This window comes from Scylla paramamosain, unplaced genomic scaffold (genome assembly GCF_035594125.1).
Source record: "Scylla paramamosain isolate STU-SP2022 unplaced genomic scaffold, ASM3559412v1 Contig45, whole genome shotgun sequence".
Lineage (NCBI taxonomy): Eukaryota > Metazoa > Arthropoda > Malacostraca > Decapoda > Portunidae > Scylla > Scylla paramamosain.
Window position 1 is genome coordinate 537,546 of NW_026973710.1, and position 24,065 is coordinate 561,610.

Below are 24,065 nucleotides of genomic sequence, written 5' to 3' on the forward strand. Positions count from 1 at the left end.
TGATTTATCTTCAGACTCTGGCGGCTGGAGTTTTTTTTATTACAGTGATATTGGTGTTTATTGGCATTTAATTAAACCAAACGTATGCCCGCTTAAAACGAGCTTACACAGAACGACATACTGCTATACAAATAAGCACACACACACACACACACACACACACACGCGCGCGCGCGCGCGTCGGGGAAGGAGCGTCGTAAGAAACAGCCTCGTAGGAAATTATAATGAAACAGCTTCTTAATGCTTAGCTTCTCTACCGGCGCGCTACTCTCTCTCTCTCTCTCTCTCTCTCTCTCTCTCTCTCTCTCTCCCCCCTGTAAAATACTACGTGGCATCATCGAAACGAGGGAGGAGCGGGGGAGGGCACCGAGTCCGAGCGACCTTGAAAACAGCTGAGTGATGATGCCACTTAGCATTTTAAAGGAGTACTTATAATCACCGCAATAATGTTGTCGTGTAATGCTTATTGGTATATCACATGCTTTTTAATACCATTTGTCTTGTTATAAGATACTGTAATATTCCACAGCCTGCAAAAAATAAGATTAAATAAGTGGCACCTCCGAGGCTGCGACAATGCAGCCGTCTGTTCTTCACGTCAGCTACACGCATAGCAGCACACCCGCGAGTCCCATACATTTTCAACTCCTCTGACGGGTAAACAAAGCCTTAAAATGCATATGTGTATAGAACATTTCCTACTTAGAATTGCACGTTCCTTCACCTCTTTCAGTATTTGCAGAAACACGCGTTACACCTTTTATACAGTGGACAACAAGCAAAACAACACCTACGTGTTCTGAAACGCTTCATTTGTCTCACCACATTTTTTTTTCTTTTCAAATGATGATAGGTTCTGAATAGCCGGGTTTTAAATGCATTTCCCCTGTTAATAATATAGAAATCGTGTTAATCTGTCACTAGAACCATAAAAACATCTTTTGAAAACCTGTGCAACTTCATTTAGAGTCTTATCAGTTTAGTGGAGGTGCGGCGCAGAAGTGTTTCAGAATAGGGATCATTGTCTCGTTTTCCCCCAACCTGGCGTCCCCGCTCGGCCCCTTCCACGACTCGCAGCGAGAGAGAGAGGTCGAGGTGCGGTGGTCTTGTGGCGGAAGCCTGAAGGAGGCGGTGAAGGAGTGAAGGTAAGAGTTTGGTAATAGGAAGATTGTTAGATTATTATTCAGTGGGTGGAATTAAGGCGTAACCTATGAGATTATGAATGATAAGGATGAATAGGTGAGAATAAGGATGGGTAGGTTTGTCCATGTTTGGTGATTAGATACGCCACGTTAGGTAATGTGATTAGGCTGACCTGATGTAGGTTGACCAGGTGAGGTTGGGTAGGTGTGATTAGGTTAAACAGATGGTGATTACAACACTGGCAAAGTGACGTAGTTAAGCTTATCAGGTGAGAGATGGGAAGTTATAGAAGTTTAGCAATTTGCGAGGGAATAAGCTGCAAGGGTGATTAGACTGCAGGTGACGTTATTTAATTTGTCAGGTGAGAGAAGTATGCTGATCAGATGGTAAGTTGGTTGCTTGTTTGTCCAGGTGATTGACGTCTGATTAAGCTTACTGAGGTGATAATTAAGGAAGTGAATTTGAGATTATATTATATAAGCACGTAAAATCATGTTGGATTGGTGTGTCTGTGGCTGCTATTTTGTGGTCCCTCTGCTTATTCGCTGTGCTGAGTGGCAGTTGGCTTGTTAACTACGATCATTGTTTCCCTTATTCATTATCATACACACACACACACACACACACACACACACACACACCTACCTACCTTTAGTAACGGTATATGCACACCCACGCACATTCACACCCACGCACGCTCACACATACGCCCACGCACTCGCACACCCACGCACTCGCACACCCACGCACTCGCACACCCACGCACTCGCACACCCACGCACTCTCACACCCACGCACTCGCACACCCACGCACTCGCACACCCACGCACTCTCACACCCACGCACTCTCACACCCACGCACTCTTATGTCCACGCGCTCTCATACCCATGCGCTCTCATACCCACGCGCTCACACACGCCCAGGCGATCACACACACACAAAATATTAATGACAAAAAAACTGGTGATGCACTCAAAAATCTGGTGACACTCAAAAAAAAACTGGTGATACACTCAAAAATGGTGACACTCAAAAAATCTGGTGACACTCAAAAACCTGGTGGTGCACTAAAAAAAAAACTGGTGATGCACTCAAAAAACTGGTGACACTTAAAAAAAACTGGTGATGCACTCAAAAACCTAGTCAGGCAGCCAAAAGAATGGTCATGCACTCAAAAAAAATATAACCCCTTCACACACACACACAACCCCTTCACACACACACACACACACACACACACACACACACACACACACATTTACATTCTAAATTTGCATTAGACTTTTTTAATGCTGCTTTGTTCTATTAAAGCAGATTTTTATTTATTTTTATTTATTTTCTTTTTTACCCGGTTCACCTCAAAGTTGGCTTATTTTAAATAGTTTTTTTTCCTAATTTGTTATTCATCTGATAAATATTTTCTTGTCCTATATTTGCTCATGTATTTGGCTTCAAAATTCTTTCCCTTATCTGACCTTTTCTTTATATAGTGGGTTTCAAAACGATGGACTACACTTAAAATTTTTGTATTTCTGCAACCTTAAACTGTCTATAAATAAAACTAATAAAAGGTGTGGGCCAAAGTTTAAAATGACTTCTTTTCAAATTTTAAATTTTTATTTGTGTTTTTCATGAGTGCAGAGATAGCATTTTTTTTAATCAGGTTCATCTTTTAAACTTGTGTATATATTGTGGTGTCATTGAAATTTCTGTGATGCCATGCAGATTTCTTCTATCTGGTGTTTTCTTCTACTCTACATCATTCTTCAAATTTTTGCTTTTAAATTATAATAGGGACATGTTTATCAAACACATTTCTTGGCTTCAAACGTTAAACTGCCGTACTTTTCAGATTTTCTCTAACCGGTGCTTTCCTTTCTTTCAATTTTCGTTTCTTGAATGTGACAGTATGGAATTTAGACACATTTCATATTAAATCTCGGCACAGTTCTCACATCATTTTTTTTTTTTTTTTCTATGTAGGAGGGACACTGACCAAGGGCAACAAAAATCCAATTAAAAAAAAATGCCCACTGAAATGCCAGTCCCATAAAAGGCTCCAAACCGGGAGTTAAAAAATTGAAGGATAAGTGTCTTGAAACCTCCCTCTTGAAGGAATTCAAGTCATAGGAAGGTGAAAATACAGAAGCAAGCAGGGAGTTCCAGAATTTACCAGAGAAAGGGATGAATGATTGAGAATACTGGTTAACTCTTGCGTTAGAGAGGTGGACAGAATAGGGTTGAGAGAAAGATGAAAGTCTTGTACAGCGAGGCCATGGGAGGAGAGGAGGCATGCAGTTAGTAAGATCAGAAGAACAGTTAGCATGAAAATAGCGGTAGAAGACAGCTAGAGATGCAACATTGCGGCGGTTAGAGAGAGGCTGAAGACAGTCAGTTAGAGGAGAGAAGTTGATGAGACGAAAAGCTTTTGATTCCACCCTGTCTAAAAGAGCAGTATGAGTGGAACCCCCCAGACATGTGAAGCATACTCCATACATGGACGGATAAGGATCTTGTACAGAGTTAGTAGCTGGGAGGGTCAGAAAAACTGGCGGAGACGTCTCAGAACACCTAACTTCATAGAAGCTGTTTTAGCTAGAGATGAGATGTGAAGTTTCCAGTTCAGATTATAAGTAAAGGACAGACCGAGGATGTTCAGTGTAGAAGAGGGGGATAGTTGAATGTCATTGAAGAAGAGGGGATAGTTGTCTGGAAGGTTGTGTTGAGTTGATAGATGGAGGAATTGAGTTTTTGAGGCATTGAACAATATCAAGTTTGTTCTACCCGAATCAGAAATTTTAGAAAGATCAGAAGTCAAGCGTTCTGTGGCTTCCCTGCGTGAAATGTTTACTTCCTGAAGTGTTGGACGTCTATGAAAAGACGTGGAAAAGTGCAGGGTGGTATCATCAGCGTAGGAGTGGATAGGACAAGAAGTTTGGTTTAGAAGATCATTAATGAATAATAAGAAGAGAGTGGGTGACAGGACAGAACCCAGAGGAACACCACTGTTAATAGATTTAGGAGATCAGTGACCGTCTACCACAGTAGCAATAGAACGGTCAGAAAGGAAACTTGAGATGAAGTTATAGAGAGAAGGATAGAAGCTGTAGGAGGGTAGTCTGGAAATCAAAGCTTTGTGCCAGACTCTATCAAAAGCTTTTGATATGTCCAAGGCAACAGCAAAAGTTTCACCAAAATCTCTCAAAGAGGATGACCAAGACTCAGTAAGGAAAGCCAGAAGATCACCAGTAGAGCGGCCTTGATGGAACCCATACTGGAGATCAGATAGAAGGTTGTGAAGTGATAGATGTTTAAGAATCTTCCTATTGAGGATAGATTCAAAAACTTTGGATTGGCAGGATATTAAAGCAATAGGACGGTAGTTTGAGGGATTAGAACGGTCACCCTTTTTAGGAACAGGCTGAATGTAGGCAAACTTCCAGCAAGAAGGAGGTAGATGTTGACAGACAGAGCTGAAAGAGTTTGACTAGGCAAGGTGCAAGCACGGAGGCACAGTTTCGGAGAACAATAGGAGGGACCCCATCAGGTCCATAAGCCTTCCGAGGGTTTAGGCCAGCGAGGACATGGAAAACATCATTGCGAAAAATGTTAATAGGTAGCATGAAGTAGTCAGTGGGTGGAGGAGAGGAAGGAACAAACCCAGAATTATCCAAGATAGAGTTTTTAGCAAAGGTTTGAGCAAAGAGTTCAGCTTTAGAAATGGATGTGATAGCAGTGGTGTCATCTGATTGAAATAAAGGAGGGAAAGAAGAAGCAAAGTTATTGGAGATATTTTAGGCTAGATGCCAGAAGTTACTAGGGGAGTTAGATCTTGAAAGGTTTTGACACTTTCTGTTAATGAAGGAGTTTTTGGCTAGTTGGAGATCAGACTTGGCATGGTTCGGGGCAGAAATATAAAGTGCATGAGATACTGATGATGGAAGGTTTAAGTACCTTTTGTGGGGTACCTCTCTATCATGTATAGCACGAGAACAAGCTGTGTTAAACCGAGGTTTGGAAGGTTTAGGTCGAGAAAGAGAGTGAGTAATGTACGCCTCCATGCCAGACACTATCACCTCTGTTATGCGCTCAGCACACAAAGACGGGACATGGAAGCAGTAGTCATTCTTAGGAAAATCAGCAAAATACCTCCTCAGGTCCTCTCAACTAGCAGAGGCAAAACGCCAGAGGCACTTTCACTTAGGGGGATCTTGAGGAGGGATTGGAGCGATAGGACAAGATACAGATATGAGATTGTGATCGGAGGAGCCCAATGGAGAAGAAAGGGTGACGGCATAAACAGAAAGATTAGAGGTCAGGAAAAGGTCAAGAATGTTGAGCGTATCTCCAAGACGGTCAGGAATACGAGTAGGGTGTTGCACCAATTGCTCTAGGTCATGGAGGATAGCAAAGTTGAAGGCTAGTTCACCAGGATGGTCAGTGAAGGGAGAGGAAAGCCAAAGCTGGTGGTGAACATTGAAGTCTCCAAGAATGGAGATCTCTGCAAAAGGGAAGAGGGTCAGAATGTGCTCCACTTTGGAAGTTAAGTAGTCACAAAGAATTTCTTATAGTCAGAAGAGTTAGGTGAAAGGTATACAGCACAGATAAATTTAGTTTGAAAGTGCTTGTGCAGTGCTTGTCAAACTTTTTCCGTTTTCCTATGATATTTCTTGTGTAGTCTTAATTTTTTTTAGGGAATCTTGGCACATCTCCTATGCCTATGAGAGACGTATTTTTGTTTTGAGTTTTGTAGGGAATCAGTTATCAAACACATTACAAGGAATCTCAGCACATACAACAAACTTCGTGTCTAGGAACTAATGGTCTGTATTCCTTGCAGGTGTGAAGTGTGTGGCTTCCACTTCACCATCCTATGAACAGCCTGCAGGAATCTCTATCAGCACCTGCTTCTGCAATATTGGCATCTGGTTATCAAATAGTGCTGTCACGCTGGGCCTGACATACTCCATTGCAATTGGGGAATCAAGCTTCACCAGGAAGAGAGGCCGAGCATCACGACCTTCAAGCCTTCAAGCCCTACAAGAGGTGTTAAGTATTGTCAGGACAAAACAGAGGGCCTGGTACAAGAGTTTTCATTGCAATCAAGGAAGAGTCAAGTTGCAGTAAGAAGAGTGTGGCAAGAATTTTAAGCAGGAGGAAGACTGTCAAGCAGTTGACGGCAGGAAGAACGCGTGAAATTCCCTTAAGTCGTGGCAGGACCAACAGGCAACCTTCAACACCTGCAGAGGCACAAGAGTTGTGGGCAGTTTCACCAGGAAGAGTTTGCTCCTCACTGAAGTTGACACAAAGACACAAGAATCTTCAAGTGTTGTTACTCCGAGACCCTGCTGCAAATGTTCTCCAATCCACTCCAGTCTGGGAAGGAAGAATGTAGGAAGTCCCTCTCTTCTGTACTCAACAAGCACCACCACCACCACCACCTTCATTCAGGCTTGGGACAAGTTTTGTACATTCCAGCACTTCAGTATTAAAGAAAACAAGTGCCATGTTTATTATCCTGTTGTGTATTTATTCACTTAACATTCACAGTAAAACAATAAACATTCAGTATTCCATCTTGTGTAAATAAAGTTTCAGGCAGAGTACAGGTCATGCCCTGAAAAAAAAAAACGCATAGAAGCCCTGTGCCAGCAACTGGTGTCGTTGGGATGGGGCTTCTGTGCAAATCATACCTTAAACTTTATTTTTGGGCCTTGGGCCAATCCTGGCACTTTTTTTTTATTACCTTGAGGGCATGAATTGTTACCACCAAATATTTATTTTACACTATACCAGCACATTGTTAGCAAACTATATATTTATTTCACATATATAATAGTAGTCACAAATTTATTTATTGGCAAAGACATACATACAAGTCATACACAGCAATGCAACCTGGACTAGATAATACACTGGTGGAGTCAGCTGGCTTGGGGCACTTGTACAGCAGCAGCACACCCAGTACTGGCTGTAGACACACCCTCCATTTGGCTCTTCCTGACGTCAGAGCCTGCAACATGGCACTACCGGACTGATTGCAGACAGAATGTTAGCCAACACAAGTGAGATCTGCAAAAGAGTAACGCAATTTGGGGAAAATGGATAGTTATGAAGACGTGAACCTGTATCACACATACACACTAATTCTATCACTCGAATGCTGGCTTTTTACTTTTTACAAACATTTCACTCCCTTTAACAGCCCATCACCTGGCCAAAACAATCCTCAAACAACCCACAACTCTTCCATATCTTATCTTTTTATATCCATAAATTCCTCAAAAAAACATCCTTATTTTTCGCCAAACACCTTTCACGTGCACATCTCTCAACAAAAAACCCAAGCTACACATCTCTTATTTCACACTGATCACTGCAAACCATTCCTTCTAACCCTCTTCAGTAACACACACAACACGCCTCACCGGTAATGCTCATCCATCCTAGTCATTCTTAATAAAAGTACCACACGTGCACTTACCCAGCCCACACACTGCCTCTCTTGCTATCCTGTACCACTATTTTCACACTTGCTGTTCTTCTAATCTTGGTAAGAGCACGCCTCTCCTCCATGCATTTACTAATCTTATTAACAACTTTCCTCTTATCCTGCACATACATACATAAGGATTCATACACGCACACACACACACACACACACACACACACACACACACACACACACACACACACACACACACACAGACTCTCAACAATACTCTGATTACATACAGTTGAGGATTCCTTATCCAAAATTGTTGGGAGTGAGTGGTACAGATTTTAGATTTCCCCAGTTTTTTTGAATAACAACTTGCCAATTTCTGATACCTCCCATGGCAGTAAATCAAGCTCTGGTTATCAATTTTTTGGTGGGGCAAAAAAAATGTGACAAAACATGACACAATTAAAATCTTAGATTTTTAAATTTAGGATAGAGGATTCTCAAGTGTAGCAACAAAACACAGTGTTCACATGAATTGGTTCCTGCAGTCACAGCCACCTGTCAGTCACAAGGTTCCAGTATGGTGTACCTCTTGCTCCTGAGTTATGGGAGCGTTCCAAGCTTTCTTCCACTTCCTCTCCGTGTTACCACCTGCGGGGAAGACACACATCTGTACTCCTGCTGCATGACTCACAACTCAGTCCAGAATTTAACCATTTCACCACATTACACAGCAAAGAAGGCACGACAGAAAACACTGACATGCACATTTAACTCTTAAAGCAGTGGGGTGTATTGTAACTTGAAGGTCTCCACATACAGGATAAACTAGACTTTTCACTATGACAAGATATGATATGTCTACTCAAATAAGAAGACATGGAAAAAGTGCCAAATTGTCATACATGGCAACTCACGTGCCCTGAAGATGTTATGCTCAGTCTTTCAATCACTGAGAGACTGTCAGGCACAGTGGAGAGAGGCGTCTCTCCTGCGCTCCCCTGTACATTTCCCCCTTGCCACTACCTTCTTGTTTCATCGCTCACATTCAATACCCCTTAAGGTGCGTCCACACGATCGAACAATGCTCGACGGACAAAATTGTTACCAACTACCAGTGGAAAGCGGAAAGGCTCGTTGATGACGTCAGAAGCGAGCACCAAGTGGTGTACCGGACATTGTCCGTGTTCGCAGCATCGAAACGTCAGACACTGTCTGGTGTGGAATTATACGATACTGCCAGACACTCGACGAGCAAAGTCACTTGGTTACAGGATTTTCAAAGTCCGTCAGTTCATTAGTTCTCATCGTCCTGTGACCATGGCCAGCAGTACCTCAGTCAATGAGAAGAGTTGCCACTGGGACAGAAAAGAGACCCTGCTACTAATAGAACTATACCGGCAGAATCCATGCCTATGGAATGTAAAGTCTACTGTGTACAAGGATAGGAACAAACGTGTCGCGGCCATTAATGAAATAACGGCAGGACTGAATAGAAATGGATTATCTGTTACTGCTTCTGAAGTGAAGAAAAAAATAGAATCCATCCGTAGTCAATATAGGAGAGAACTACGAAAACAGGAGAAATCAAAGAAGTCGGGGGCTGGTGCTGACGACATTTACACCCCCATATTATGGTGTTTTGATGACCTCTGCTTCCTCAACGATGGCGACAGCAAGAGAGAATCCGTGTCAAGTATGGATAGCCAAGTGTCTCTTGTGCCTGAAGAAGTGTCTGATCATGAGGTGAGTACGTAATTGTCGTATATCTGTCTGTTTACCTGTCTTTGAATGAAAAAAAAAATGAAAAACCAAACAATGGCCATACATTCTTTATTGCCACAATCTACCTTTATAATACATTTTGTCAACAAAGCAATGTAAAATATGTTCAATATGCAACATTGGTGATTTTTATGATACATTACTATTATAATTTTACTCCCGAGTTATTGTAACTTAGCCTCATGTATGTCTGTTTTGCCAGATCACAGTACCTTCCTCATTGAAATATTTCATATACAGATTGCGTACAATTGTGCCGTTGATGGTGGTGTGTTCTTCATACTCGAGCGGTAGCATGCCAAGGATTTCATCAGCGTTTTCTATATTTGCATCAGAACACAAAGTTGGGGTGATAGGTGCTTTGCGAAGGTAATTATGTAGTGCAGTGCAAGCAAGAACTATTTTCTCTACTTTTTTTGGTTCAAGGTTAATGGCTTTATGAAACACTTCAAATCTTTTAGCAAGTATTCCGAATGCGTTTTCTACGGTGCGTCGAGCTCTTGACAGTCGGTAGGAAAACACACGTTGCTCAAGGTTTTGATTTTGATGAGAGAAAGGCTTCATGATATGACGCTTCAGAGGAAATGCATCATCAGCAACGATCACATATGGTAATATTTTTGAGCTGTTTGGGAGTACCTCATCATCTGGCATACCGGCAGATCCTGCTTCAATACGCTGGTTGAGAGAACAGTTACCCCACACTCCACCATCCGACACTCTTCCATTAGTGCCCACGTCAACATATATGAAGTTTGAGTCTGCATTGGAGACAGCCATTAACACTATGCTGTGGCTTCCTTTGTAGTTGTAGTAGAAGGAGCCGCTATCAGGTGGTGGCCTTATCAGGATGTGCTTCCCGTCAACTGCTCCGATGCAATTAGGAAAGTTCCATTTCTTGGAAAATCCCTGTGCTACACGCTTCCACTCCTCCGCTGTTTGGGGTGTCTGTTAATGAGAAAAATGTTATTAAAGGTCTTTTGTATGCGTTCTCGATATATATAATACATTATCCTCCTCTCTCTCTCTCTCTCTCTCTCTCTCTCTCTCTCTCTCTCTCTCTCTCTCTCTCTCTCTCTCTCTCTCTCTCTCTCTCTCTCTTTCACAGGAAATTAAAACGATAATACACGTTGACATACACTAATGGCTTGTATCTATTTCCAGATTTTCAATGATCCTATACTTCAACAAAATGAAGATGGTTCTGTAACCCATACAACACCAACGCCTGTCACACCTGTCCCAAGTACATCGCATGATAATGTACCACCTGCAACGCCTGAGTCTTCACGCATTCAGACTCAAACTACCCGAGGGAGAAAAAGGTCTTTACTCACTGACGAGAGGCATGAGGTGCTTGAAGAAGCGCTTCATCAACTGAAAGAATTATCTCGATCGGAGAAGGATAGCGATGAAGAAAGTGCTTTTGGTGATGTTGTTACCAATGATTTGCGAAAGATGAATGTAGAAAATAGGATCCATGCACAGAAACTAATTTCTGAGGTACTTTATCTGGGGAAATTAGGGAAGCTCACCTTTTCATCCAAGGTTGTTGGCTAATTATGTAGTACGACCATTATTGTCTGTATTGAAGTGGCATTAATATGTTAACAATAAATCTGTGACAGTTAAGTGGTAGTATGTCTTTGTCCCTGGTTTAGAAACAATATTCATGAACAACTTTACATATGTGACATATGTGTAGAGATGCACTTTTATATGACGGGTTGCGCTTCAACGTGGGTAATGTACGAGTGGCCAAACACCAAGCATTTGGGTCTTTTTACATACACCTAACAAGATGTATATAATGTATGTAATTAATCTCGCGTCTATGCTTAACTGTAGAGATGTTCTTCACATTACGCAAGTCATATTCATAATATATGCACCGTCACAAACAAGCATTACTTACCTTTAAGTATGGATCCTTAAGCACATCATAGATGGTTTGGCACATATCAGGAATGATTGCAGACAGACTCTGTTTTGAAATCCTTGTGCTGTATTGAAGTGAACTGTAGGAGCACCCGGTGGAAAGGTACCTCAACGTTGCTTCCAGACGTGCTGCAGGTGAAATGCTCTCCCTCATACAGGTGTCCTGCTTTGTTATAAAAGGTTTTAACTTTTCCAATAAATCGTAGAAGGTATTTGGGTCCATCCGCATATAGTTCGTAAAGTCCGATTCATAGCCAGTTCTCAATTCTTGCAAAATGGTTGCATGGCTTCCCCTTTCATTTCGTTTGTGCAACCAGTCCTTGCACCATTCCCTTCTTGTCATCTCCTCCTCCTCCTCACAGAGTACAGCAATGATCATGCTGCATAGTGCAATTTTTTTTAGCCTTCTTTTTTTTCTTGTGGACCATGGTAGTGATGTACTGCACCACTCGTCCAAGGCCACACACTGACTTAAATGCCTGAGTTGCCAACGGACATCACCTTCGAACATTGTCCACCGGTCTTTGCCCTGTGAGCAGAGTTGAAACAGTGGTAAACAGCCTCATCTGGTACCACTGATTGTTGCCAGATCCACTTCCATCGTTTCACCGCTTATGACGTCATCCTGCTTCTCCTCTGATATGGTAACGATTTTGTCCGTCGAGCATTGTTCGATCGTGTGGACGCACCTTTACATTACAATGGATCCCGGCAAGTTTAACAGGGAAGAGAGTGCCATGATGGTGTTTGAGTCGAGGTCAGTAACCATGGGTCTGGAAAGAAGACAGGGAGATCACAGACAGCTGTGACACAAGTGGCCAGGGCTGTACCAGGGCTGGGCACAGCTGCCACTCCTGAGAGAAAGTCTAAGGGCAAAAAAGGAAGACAGATACAGGAATAATAAGTTGACAAAACACATGCATGGTGAACACTTAATTGCCACGCCATCTTTCTCCTGGTCAGAAGAGGCCTGTGAGCTGCAGGATGACCGGGGGTGAGCGGCCTCCGTCCGCCACCCAGATGATGGCTGCTTCTGAATTTGCCATCTTCCTTCCTGTCTCACAATTACTGATCCCTTCTTGAACAAACACCATCGCAACACTTTTCTTCACTGTCAAGCTTGCCAGAACCCATTATGTGAGGAGAATTATGGGTGAGCCATCACATGAGAAGCTTGTACCAAGGGAAAACAGGCAGGGGAGTGTGGCAGTGTAGAAGAGGAGGACAGCTGAGTGTCATTGAAGAAGAGGGGATAGTTGTCTGGAAGGTTGTGTCGAGGTGATAAATGGAAGAATTGATTTTTTTTAGGCAGTGAGCAATAACTAGTTTGGTCTGCCCCAGTCAGAGATTTTAGAGAGATCAGAAGTGAGGCATTCTGTGGCTTCCCTGCGTGAACTGTTTATTTCCTGAAGGGTTGGACGTCTATGAAAAGACATGGATAAGTGTAGAGTGGTATCATCAGTATAGGAGTGCATAGGACAACAAGTTTGGTTTTAGAAAGTCACTGATGAATAATAGGAAGAGTGGTGACAGGACAGAACCCTGAGGAACACCACCGTTAATAGATTTAGAAGAACAGTGACCGTCTACCACAGCATCAATAGAATGGTCAGAAAGAAAACTTGAGATGAAGTTACAGAGAGATGGATAGAAGCCGTAGGAGGATAGTTTGAAATGAAAGCTTTGTGACAGACTCTATCAAAAGCTTTTGATATGTCCAAGGCAACAGCAAAAGTTTCACCAAAATCTCTCAAAGAGGATGACCAAGACTCAGTAAGGAAAGCCAGAAGATCACCAGTAGAGAAATAATGAGTGGTTAGTGTTGATACTACTACTGCTGCTACTACTAGGGTCTGGAAGGGAGAGTTGGGAGTGTTAAGTGTATGGTGTTCCTACTACTACTAATGCTGCTACTCCTACTGTTATTACTACCACTACCACTAAGCTAACTTGAGAGAGAGAGAGAGAGAGAGAGAGAGAGAGAGAGAGAGAGAGAGAGAGAGAGAGAGAGAGAGAGAGAGAGAGAGAGAGAGAGAGAGAGAGAGAGAGACCAATTTTATATAGAGAAAAACAAAAAATACATCAACAACGACAACAACAACAACCTCATTAACCTGTTAGAGAAGGAGTGAGAGAAGCTTACCATACAAGTGTGGCTCTCCCCAGCAGCAGTAGCAGCAGCAGCAGCAGCAGTAGCAGCCCCTCTTCCCGGCACAGCTGCCCCATCAGGCACCTCCACTGCTCCCAGCCATCCTACACCTGTGCCACCAGGAAGCTGACGAGGACCACCTGCAGCTCTGCCACTAAGCTGTCTGGCCTGCAACACAAATCAGGATCAGAATATATTTAATACTATACTTAATTCCTGCCAACTACTACTACTACTACTACTACTGCTACACTGTTCTTGAGTGCTAAAAAGACATACAATAATAACTATGACTACTGCTGTTACTGCAATTATTACCTAACAATAGTGAAGGGCAGAGAGAGAGAGAGAGAGAGAGAGAGAGAGAGAGAGAGAGAGAGAGAGAGAGAGAGAGAGAGAGAGAGAGAGAGAGAGAGAGAGAAACAATAACAAGTAAACAAAGAGAACCTGTCCAATCATTGACTTCAAACTATAGGAAGAACCAAGCCTATATTTTGTGACTTGACTGGGACTACCCCCTCTCTGTAGGCTGTCCTGGCTGGCTGGGTGAAGCCACAGTCCCTCCCTTTGACTTCATCTGTGGTGGCCGGGGGGCTGTGGGGGGCTGGGAAGTGGGTGAGGTGAAGGGCTGTGGGTCTGGTGTGTCTGTGGTGGAGTGTGGGGCTGCTTGTGAAGGCTGTGAGACTGTTTGTGAGGCTCCTGTGGTGTGTGTGATTTTTAGGAGTGTTAAAAGTAGAAGGCCGGAAGTAATATTAAAGTTATACTTGGCGCTGGTCAGACCTCATCTAGACTACGCTGTGCAGTTCTGGTCCCCACATTACAGGAAAGATATAGGTCTATTAAAATCACTACAGAGGAGAATGACTAAAAGGATACAGGGGATGAGGAGTATTCCTTACGAGGCGAGGTTGAAGCTGTTAAATTTACATTCTTTAGAGATACGTAGGTTAAGAGGGGACCTGATAGAAGTCTTTGAGTGGTACAAGGGTTATAACAAGGGGGATGTAGGCAAAATTCTTAGGATCAGCAACCAGGGTAGAACAAGAAATAATGGGTACAAGCTTGAAAAATTTGGGTTTAGGATGGAGATAGGAAAAAAATTGTTCTCAAAAAGAGTGGTAGATGAGTGGAACGGACTCAGTAATCATGTTGTTAGTGCTAGGACACTAGAGAGCTTTAAGAGAAGATTAGACAAGTTTATGGATGGGGATAACAGATGGAAATAGGTAGGTATATTTCATACAGGGACTGCCACGTGTAAGCCTGGTCGCTTCTTGCAGCTTCCCTTATTTCTTATGTTCTTATGTTCTTATGTATGTGTGAGGTATGTGGTGTTCTGTGAAGGGGCTGTGTCAGATGCTGTGTCAGGGGCTGTGGAGGGCTGTGGGGAGGTGGAGGGGCTGCTGTGTGTGTGTGTGTGTGTCTTGGAGGATCTGAACTCAACCACTGGCATTAATTCTGCTGCTGAACAAACTCCACCTGAAAAATAAGGAGAGAATTAATGGCTGGTGATAAAATAATAATAACAATAATAATAATCTATCTATTTGAATTAATGACTGGTAATAATATAGTGATAATAATCTATCTGTCTGTCTTTCTGCTTGTCTGTCTGTCACAATATTAGGCTGGTAATCCCATATGAGACAGCCCAGTCAACACACACACACACACACACACATAAACCTAACCCAACCACTTACAGCCTTCTTCTGCTTGTTCCTCAGAATGTTAATGGCCCCCATGCCCCGTTCCTTCCACTGTGGGGGCGACTCAGAGGTGTGATAATGAAACAGCTTGTACTGCCTGCAGGGGGGGGGAGGTTAGGTTAGGCTGGCACTGTCTGCATGTTAGGTTAGGTTAATAAAATGAAGAGAGGTTATGTGAAGAACAAGAAGAGGAGGAGGAGGAGGAGGAAAGTAAGAAAGAAAACATAGATTGAGAGAAAATAAAAATAATAATAATAATAATAATAATAATAATAATAATAATAATAATAATAATAATAATTATTATTATTATTATTATTATTATTATTATTATTATTATGGATCACCTGAAGATCAGCCACCCCAGCCGCACTCGGGGTGGCGGATCTTCAGGTGAGACAATCTGGGGTGGCGGATCTTCAGGTGATCCCTGTGGGGTGGCGGATCTTCAGGTGATCCATTATTATTATTATTATTATTATTATTATTATTATTATTATTATTATTATTATTATTTACCTGCAATAAGAAAACCTGACCTGACCTAACAATGATAAAACAGCAAAATTACCATCAGTACTTGACCTGATCTGACCTCACCTAACAATAAGAAACAGCAAAACTACCAACATTTCTCAATAAAATAATAAACCAATAAAAAACTCACAAGAATAATAATAATAAAAAAATAACACCATTATTAACCTGACCTGATCTCGAAACTCAGTCTCATCATTTCCTCCTCCTGGTCATCATCACTAACCACGAAGACCTCCAGCAAGGTCACCACTGGTTCAAAGTAGGGGTCATGCTCCCCTACTCTGCTGGTTGACTCCCCCTCCTCGCTCACCACGCTGTCATTGAGGTCTGTCTGTCTGAGAGAGAGAGAGAGAGAGAGAGAGAGAGAGAGAGAGAGAGAGAGAGAGAGAGAGAGAGAGAGAGAGAGAGAGAGAGAGAGAGAGAGAGAGAATTAGGCTTGGTTGGGCTAGGAGGAGGAAGAGATGGGAAGAGAGAAGAGGAGGTCTAGATGAAAGAAAGAGGAGGAAGAGGAAGAAGAGGACAAACATACATGGATATACAAACAAACAAACAAACAAATATTCAGTTGAGACAAGAAAACTGAAAAAAATGAAAAAAATAAAAACGATATATTCTGACACACACACACACACACACACACACACACACACACACACACACACACATAACGAACCAACAAAACAAACAAACAAAACAAACAACAAACACAAGAAAATGAAGAAAAAAATAAGGAAAATATTTACGTTAACTTTTGTTTTTTATCCTTAACATACACAAGAACTCCCCCACTCCCGCCCTCCCTTCCCTCACACACACACACACACACACACACACACACACACACACACACACACACACACACACACACACACACGCAAACAATTCCATAAATAAAAAAAAAAATCGAAAATACAATAAAATAAGGAGGCATTTTGAGCCATATTTCCTTATTTCCCCTTGTCCCCTCGTCCCTTAGCGCTCAAGATGGCCGCCCACACCTGCTTCTTACTGGCGGGCAGGTGTGTGTGTTGTAAATCGCTAAATAAAGGAGTAATTAATAATGGTGGGGCATCACCCTCGATTTTCCACCATAGGATCCCCGCCACCCGCCCTCACATATACGCCTATTTTCCCTATTTAAACCTCCGCACCGCCGCCATTCTCGTGTGTGTTGATAGCCAGATGATGTGAGTGTAGAATGGTAGCCATGTTACCTTCTCAAGAGCCATGGTGTCGCCGATGATGATGGATAATTGTGGCTGCCTCTATCAACCCCTCCGATGCAATTTTGTACGCAGACTCACCATCTTGATCTTGATCTTGATGGTACAGGTGGCACAGGATCACTCCTGAGCCAGGCCTTTGGATCGGCAACTCCTGTAGAAAGGGAAAAAAAAAAAAAAAGAGAAACGAACAGCATCCTCTATCCTAATTGTTCATACACCTGGCACGCCACATTCTCTCCAGAAACTCTTTCACCGCCTCAATCATCCTTTCATTCGCCTCTCTACACAGTCCCAGCAACAACACCATCCATTCCTTTCCTATCTTCTCCACTCTTTCATTCCTATCATGCCCTAACTCAGTCAGTATCACTTGCATCATCTCATTCCTGTCTCTGGCATACTGCACACACTCCAGCACCACATGTTCCACTGTCTCATCCTCTCCCATGTCACACATCTGGCACACTTTGCTGCGGGACTCAGACCACCTGTAACTCCTTGCATTCACATCCATACACTGTGCCCTCGCTCGGAAGAGAAGATCACCGCCCAGGCTTCCATCATACCACCTTTCATACCTCGGGGCCTCTTTCTCCTTGTACCATTCCAGGGTCTTCTTTCTTTCCATCTCATTCTTCCATTCATTCAGTCCCACACATTTCACTTCTTTGTCTATCTCATTCTTCCATTTTCTCACATCCCATTCGGCTCCCACTCTTCCTCCTCTTGTTACCACCCATTCACGCTCATTTTGATTCCTAGCAGCCATTCTTATCGCCCACACAACTTGCAATTCATTCCTGTCTGTCATTCTCATGCATCTCTTCCTCCATTTGCTTCCACTTTCATTCCACAGGTACACCTTCCTTGCTATTCTTGCATCATCCATTCTCTCAAGCCTAATCTTGTACCTAAGTGTGGCTTTTGTCAGTCTTTCTCTGAAGGTGCTCCATCCCATGTCACCTCTCAAGGCTTCAACTGCTGTGCACCTCGGTGCACTCAGTGCCATCCTTGCTACTCTATTCTGGCCCACTTCTAACTTATCAATTTCACTTTCATTCCATGTAATCACATCCATACCATACATTATACATGGCACAGCCACACTCTTCCACACTTCTCTCAACACATCATACTTACTTGCTCTCATTCTTGCCGCGCTTCCCAATCGACCTACCCATTGGTTTACCATACTTATCTTTTCATTCTTTGCCTTTGCACACCCACTAGGACTCATCCACATCCCTAAGTACTTGTATTCTTGCACCTGTCTCAACTCATTCTCTCCAAGTCTCCATACCACATTACTTTCATCCTCTGACCTATTCACAATCATTACTTTGCTTTTCTTACTGCTAAACCTTACTCCAAAGTCTTTACCATAGCCATCCACTACATCCAACAGACTTTGAAGCTCATCTGCCGATTCACTCATAACAACTACATCATCTGCATAAAGGAGCACACATACTTTATCATTCCCCACACTTACCCCTACATTCATTCTTCTCATCCTGGCTGCTAGCTCCTCTGTATACAGGCTAAAAAAGGTTGGTGACAATATACAGCCCTGCCTAACTCCTCTCTCACTCTTCACCCAGTCTGTTTCTATGTCTCCTAGCCTGTATCTAGCTCTTGTGTCCACATACATACTTTGCACTACGTTAACTATCTTTGCACTCAATCCAATCTTTTCTAAGACTCTACCTAACATTTCTCTGTTCACTCTATCATAAGCTTTCTCTATATCCAAAAAACCTAGGTACAATTTACCCCCATCCTTCTTTTTCTTCTCAATCATTTCATTCACCACAAACATATTGTCCTCAGCTCTCCTGTCCCTACGAAAACCATTCTGTTCTTCACCCAGCACTCCAGCTCTCTCAATCCATTTACACAGTCTCTCATTCAACACTGCACTGAAAACTTTACCTACTGTATTCACTAATGCAATTGGCCTGTAGTTCTTCAGCTCATTCTTACTCTTAAATCCTCCCTTATGCAACAGACACACTCGGCTCTCATTCCACTTTCTTGGCACTCTCTCTTCATCCCACACTCGGTTGAATAACTCAGTCATTCTGTCTATCACTACCTCCCCACCATTCTTGTAGAACTCATAGGGTATATCATCTGGACCTGCTGCCTTGCCATTCTTCTGCCTTCTCACACACCTCTCCACTTCATCCCTATTGATTCTTTCATCCAGTTCATCTGCATTCTTCCTTTCCAGTGTTACACATTCTTCTCTCACACAAAATATCTCACCTACCCCACCTACTTCTTATTAACTCATTATTGCCACCACCCTCCACCACCACCATCACTGCTACCACTATTACTACTTCTACTGTTACTACTACGACTCCTACTACTACTACTACTACTACTACTACTACTACTACTACTACTACTACTACTACTGGTACTGCAAGAGACTCGTACTCACTCTCTCAAGGAAACACAGCCCTTCTGCAACACACATCATTATTGCCACCACCCTCCACTACCACCACCACCACCACCACTACGACTACTACTGCCATCACCACCGCCACCAAATAATGATTTGATTCTACCTGCCATTACTTTCTACAACTATAATTTAAAAATGATTCTTTAGCATATAATAACAAAAGAAAGTTCAAGGTATTTATGTTTATGTATTTTCTTTGTTACTAGTTTGCTCTTTTATTATAAAAATATTGTCAAATTTACTGATTATTACTTCTATAATTATAATCACCTATATTATTTGTGTGTTGCCAGTCAGTGCTGAGTGAATCACCCGAACTTCATCGTCTTTCTGCCAGGGAGCTTCGGCTCGGCAGAATATGCCTTATGAATTTTCATATTTGTACTAAACCTTATAAAACCTTATAAAAACCTTAAACCACCATCGCCACCAACACCACCGCCACCACCGCTACCACTACCACCGCCACCACCACCACCACCACCACCACCACCACCACCGCCACCACCACTACTATCACTGCCACCACTGCCACCACCACCACTACTACTACTACTACTACTACTACTACTACTACTACTACTACTGCTACTACTGCTACTACTGGAGAAGACTCCGCAGACATACCCTCAGAAACAGGACTAAATGCATCCTCCTCCTCCTTCTCCTTCTCCTCCTATTTTGACCCAAGCAAAAAGGAACGTCGAGAAGGGACATATACGCTCAAAGAGACGTATCAACGCGGTAAGGCGAGAAAGGGAGACGAAGAGAGAAAGAGAGAGAGAGAGAGAGAGAGAGAGAGAGAGAGAGAGAGAGAGAGAGAGAGAGAGAGAGAGAGAGAGGGGAGAAAAGAGGGCAGGTAACGAGAAAAGGGAGATAGAGGAAGATGGGAATGAGGTAAAGATGGTGATGGTGGTGGTCTCTGTTCCATGGAGAAGAAGAAATGGAGGGAGAAAGGAAGGAAGGAGAGGAAGGAGAGGGAGAGAAGGAAGACAGAGGATAGGGAGAAAGATCATATCACGATTTCCAGCCTCAATCAATTGGCCAAACGACCTGTGAGCGAGCAGCGATTCCTCTTTCTTCCTGTCTTCCTCCTCCTCCTCCTCCTCCTCCTCCTCCTCCTTTTCTTCTTCCTTGTCTCTTTCATCGTCTCCTTGTCTTTTCTTTCATTGTTCTGTTTATTGTTCATCTTTATCATCGTTTTCATCCTCGTTCTCTTCTTCTTCTTCCTCCTCTTCCTCTTCTTTGTCTGTTTCATCGTCTCTTCTTGTCTTTTCTGTCATTGTACTGTTCGTTGCTATTATCGTTTTCAGCCTCCTTTTTTTTTTTTTTCTTCTTATTCCTCCTCCTCCTCATCTTCCTTGTTTCTCTCATCGTCTCTCTTCTCCTCCTTGTTCTGTTCACTCCTCATCCTTGCCATCTTCGTCGTTTTCATTTTCCTCCCCTCCTCTTTCTCCTCTTATTTTCTCTTTTTTTTTTTTGCTGTTGTTGTTTTGGCCAAATAAAAAAAAATAAAAATATGCTTTATATGGACTATTGGCACCTTATTTTCTTCATGTACTTTAAATAGTCACAATGTAAATAATCTGCAAGTATGATAAAATGTTTGAGGATGTTTCAATCTTTTCTTCTTATCCCTCCTCTTCTTCCTTTTCTTCATTGTCTTTCTCATCGTCTATCTTGTTTTAGTATTCACTGTTTATCCTAGCTATCACTGTTCTCGCTCTCCTCCTCCTCCTCCTCCTCTTCCTCCTCCTCCTCCTCCTCCTCCTCTTCCTCCTCCTCCTCTTCCACCTCCTACTTCTCCTCCTTCTCCTCCTCCTCATTCGCAGAAAATTGAGACTTGAGTTTTTATTGTTTTATTATCACCAAGTCGAGTGAGAGTTTTAAAGTGTTCATGTTGATTTGGATTCCCTCCTCTCTTTTTCCTTCTCCTCCTCCTCCTCCTCCTCCTCCTCCTCTTCTCAGGGTTACTTCTTATATATACTCGTATCTTCTGGAAAAAAAAAAAAAACTCAAAAGGATGTAAAAAAAGAAGAGGGACACAAGACAAAACATTTAACACAAAGGGGAAAACAGAAAAGGGAGATAGGAAAATAGGTGATGAAGAGAGGAATAAGAGGCAAGTGAGGGGAACAGTGTGTACGAGGAGGGGAAAAAGAGGGGAAGGGCTCACAGTTATTGGCGTCCTGTCGCTTTGTGGCCGTGCGTGTGTGCGTGCGTGTGTGTGTGTGTGTGTGTGTGTGTGTGTGTGTGTGTGTGTGTGTGTGTGTGTGTGTGTGTGTGTGTGTGTGTGTGTGTGACCCCTCAGGCTGCCGCTTTTAAGGTGAGGGGTGAGTGTGAAAAACAAAAAAACTGACAACAAAGAAAAGAAGGAAAGAGAGCCAGAAAACTATGAACAAAGAACGGGAAAAAGCAAAAAAAAAAAAAAAAGAAAAAAGAACGAAAGAGAGAAAAAGATTAAATAAAGAAAACCACAAAGTACAAAAAATAGGAAGAAACACACAAGTTTACGATGAATTAGCGAGTGATTAGTAACATAAAGTGGTCGTGAGAAAGAGTTACGAGTTACGACTTTGTAGTTGGAAGTTCGGGGAAGAAGAAAGGACGAACAGTGGAAGAGTGAAGTGTTTTGTAAGCAAGAACAGATTCCACGAAGTTTCCAGTGAACAGAACGGACCGAAAACTCCTTCAGAAGTTGGTATCATTAGGTTTTCTCGGCTCGCAGTGAAACATCTGCAGCGCCTGTTGTGGTCTGGGAGTCGCAAATCCAAGGAGTGAACGGCGGGAGGGAGGACGAAAAGGAAAGATGTAAGGATAGGATAGAGAGAAGGAAGGGAAGAAAAGGGGGAGGGAGGGACGTAAAGGAAAGAAGGGAAGAAGGAAGGAAGAAAGAGAATGATGAAGGAGGGACGGAAGGAAGGGGAAGGAAGGACAGGAAGCAGGGAGAGAAGAGAAGGAGAGAGGGAAGAAAGAGAGGGAAGGGAGGGAGAGAAGGGAGAACGTACAGGAAGATTCAGGGACAGGAGGGAGGGAAGATGGTGAGACGGAGGGAAGAGAAGGAGGGAGGAAAGAAAAGGAGGTAATCTACAAAGAGATACCAGACATGTGCAAAAGAAAAAAAGAAAGAATGAAAAATATGAAAATTAAAGAAATATGATAAAGAGTGATTGAAAGAGAGAAAAAAATAAAGGAAAGGAGGACTGAAGGAGAGACAAAATGTAGAGCAAAAGCAGTGAAGGAGATAGAAAGAAAGTGAATGAGAATTGTAGAATGTGAGACAAAAGATCAGAAAACGAAAAGTGAGTGAATGGTATATATATAAGGGGGAGAGAGAGAGAGAGAGAGAGAGAGAGAGAGAGAGAGAGAGAGAGAGAGAGAGAGAGAGAGAGCACTAAGTTAATCAACAGGGAAGCAGACAAACGAAAGAGAACGAGAAAAAGATAAAGAAAAACCTACCAATCTTTTCCTCCACCTAATTACGGTTCTCTTCCCTCCTTCCTCCCACAATACCCTTTCTCTCCTTGCTCCTCCATTTTTCTCTCTTCCTCTCCTTCTTCGTCCTCCATCTTCCCTTCCTCCTCCTTCCTTCAGCAGTGGAAGAGAATAACAAACATATTTTTTACTCCTACCTCTCTCCTTCTCCCTCCTCGCTCCCTTAAGCACTTCCCTCTCTCTCTCACACCCCCCATCTTTCCCCTCTCCTCCCACCCGTATCAGTACCCTCGTGGTAAAATCTAGGGTTTCCTAAGGTGGGGGCGCCGCTCTCTGAATGATGAGGCAGCCGTGTTGTGTCGAAGAGGAGGAAGAGGAGGAGGAGGAGGAGAGGAAGAGGAAGAGAGGAAGAGGAGGAGGAGGAGGAGGAGGAGGAGGAGGAGGGAGAAAAGTAGGTGCAGGGAAGCGTGATGGCGTGCAAGAAATCATAATAAGATGGAAAACAAGAATCTCTCTCTCTCTCTCTCTCTCTCTCTCTCTCTCTCTCTCTCTCTCTCTCTCTCTCTCTCTCTCTCTCTTTTCTGCTGCGAATTTTTCTTTTCTGCTGCTAATTTTTCTTATGCTATTTGTATTAGCAGCAGTAGTAGTAGTAGTAGTAGCTACGTAGTAGTAGTAGTGGTGGTGGTAGTGGTAGTGGCGGTAGTAGTAGTAGTAAAAGTAGTAGTAGTAGTGAAAGTAGTAGTAGTAGTAGTAGTAGTAGTAGTAGTAGTAGTAGTAGTAGTAGTAAGAGTAGTAGTAATTGTTCTTGCTTTTGTTTTTATAAAGGAGGGGTACCGGTTATTGTTGTTGATGTTATTGTTGTTGTTGGTGTTGTTGTTGTCATTTGTGATGGTGAAGCCGTTTTGATAATCACGACAACATGTAATAATAACAATAATGAATAACAAAAATAGCAATAACGATAATATTACGAATGAAATGAAAACATGAACCAAAAAAGAAAAAAAAAAAAACCGGAAGAACTGAAGAAAAAGAAAGAAGTTTTAAAAATGTTCGTCCCAGCATAATAATAATACATTCCTTCTTTTTCCTTACGCGTCAAGTTAGAAGGAGAGGAGGAGAGGATGCAGGAGGGAGGAAGATAAGAAAGTGTGAAGGAGGGAAGGAAAGGAGATAAACGTATGAAGGATGGGCGGAGGGAGGGAGGGAGATAAGGAC

The 24,065-nt window shown here is 42.7% G+C and overlaps 2 protein-coding genes and 2 long non-coding RNA genes across 9 annotated transcripts; 2 read left to right on the plus strand and 2 right to left on the minus strand.

Moving 5' to 3' along the window:
• Nucleotides 1-386: 386 nt before the first annotated feature.
• On the plus strand, nt 387-6,660 carry LOC135098118 (uncharacterized). Its single transcript, XR_010266583.1, has 2 exons — nt 387-1,145; nt 5,985-6,660. It is a non-coding gene; the product is annotated as an uncharacterized LOC135098118 (long non-coding RNA).
• Nucleotides 6,650-17,995, minus strand: LOC135098119 (uncharacterized). 6 transcript variants are annotated; one of them, XR_010266589.1, is made up of 7 exons: nt 17,015-17,995; nt 15,881-16,045; nt 15,165-15,267; nt 13,909-14,940; nt 13,456-13,629; nt 8,120-8,240; nt 6,650-7,216 (listed from the first exon to the last, which is right to left on the minus strand). It is a non-coding gene; the product is annotated as an uncharacterized LOC135098119 (long non-coding RNA). The 6 variants fall into 6 exon arrangements; XR_010266588.1 differs by having other exon boundaries at nt 16,925-17,995; XR_010266587.1 differs by having other exon boundaries at nt 13,977-14,940; nt 15,881-16,193; nt 16,925-17,995.
• Nucleotides 8,640-11,006, plus strand: LOC135098117 (uncharacterized). Its single transcript, XM_064000324.1, has 2 exons — nt 8,640-9,335; nt 10,539-11,006. Exons 1-2 carry the CDS (start codon nt 8,730-8,732, stop codon nt 10,932-10,934), a joined length of 1,002 nt encoding a protein of 333 aa, XP_063856394.1. The 5' UTR covers nt 8,640-8,729; the 3' UTR covers nt 10,935-11,006.
• LOC135098116 (uncharacterized) lies at nt 9,406-12,014 on the minus strand. The gene is made up of 2 exons (XM_064000323.1): nt 11,290-12,014; nt 9,406-10,322 (listed from the first exon to the last, which is right to left on the minus strand). The coding sequence occupies exons 1-2, from the start codon at nt 11,821-11,823 to the stop codon at nt 9,555-9,557; spliced, it is 1,302 nt and encodes a 433-aa protein (XP_063856393.1). The 5' UTR covers nt 11,824-12,014; the 3' UTR covers nt 9,406-9,554.
• Nucleotides 17,996-24,065: the final 6,070 nt, after the last annotated feature.

Coding starts and splice junctions, on each gene's coding strand:
- LOC135098117 (XM_064000324.1), top strand. CDS start 8,730: ATGACGTCAGAAGCGAGCACCAAGTGGTGTACCGGACATTGTCCGTGT. Junction 9,336..10,538: donor AAGAAGTGTCTGATCATGAG/GTGAGTACGTAA, acceptor ATCTATTTCCAG/ATTTTCAATGATCCTATACT.
- LOC135098116 (XM_064000323.1), bottom strand. CDS start 11,823: ATGTTCGAAGGTGATGTCCGTTGGCAACTCAGGCATTTAAGTCAGTGT. Junction 10,323..11,289: donor TTAAGGATCCATACTTAAAG/GTAAGTAATGCT, acceptor TCTCATTAACAG/ACACCCCAAACAGCGGAGGA.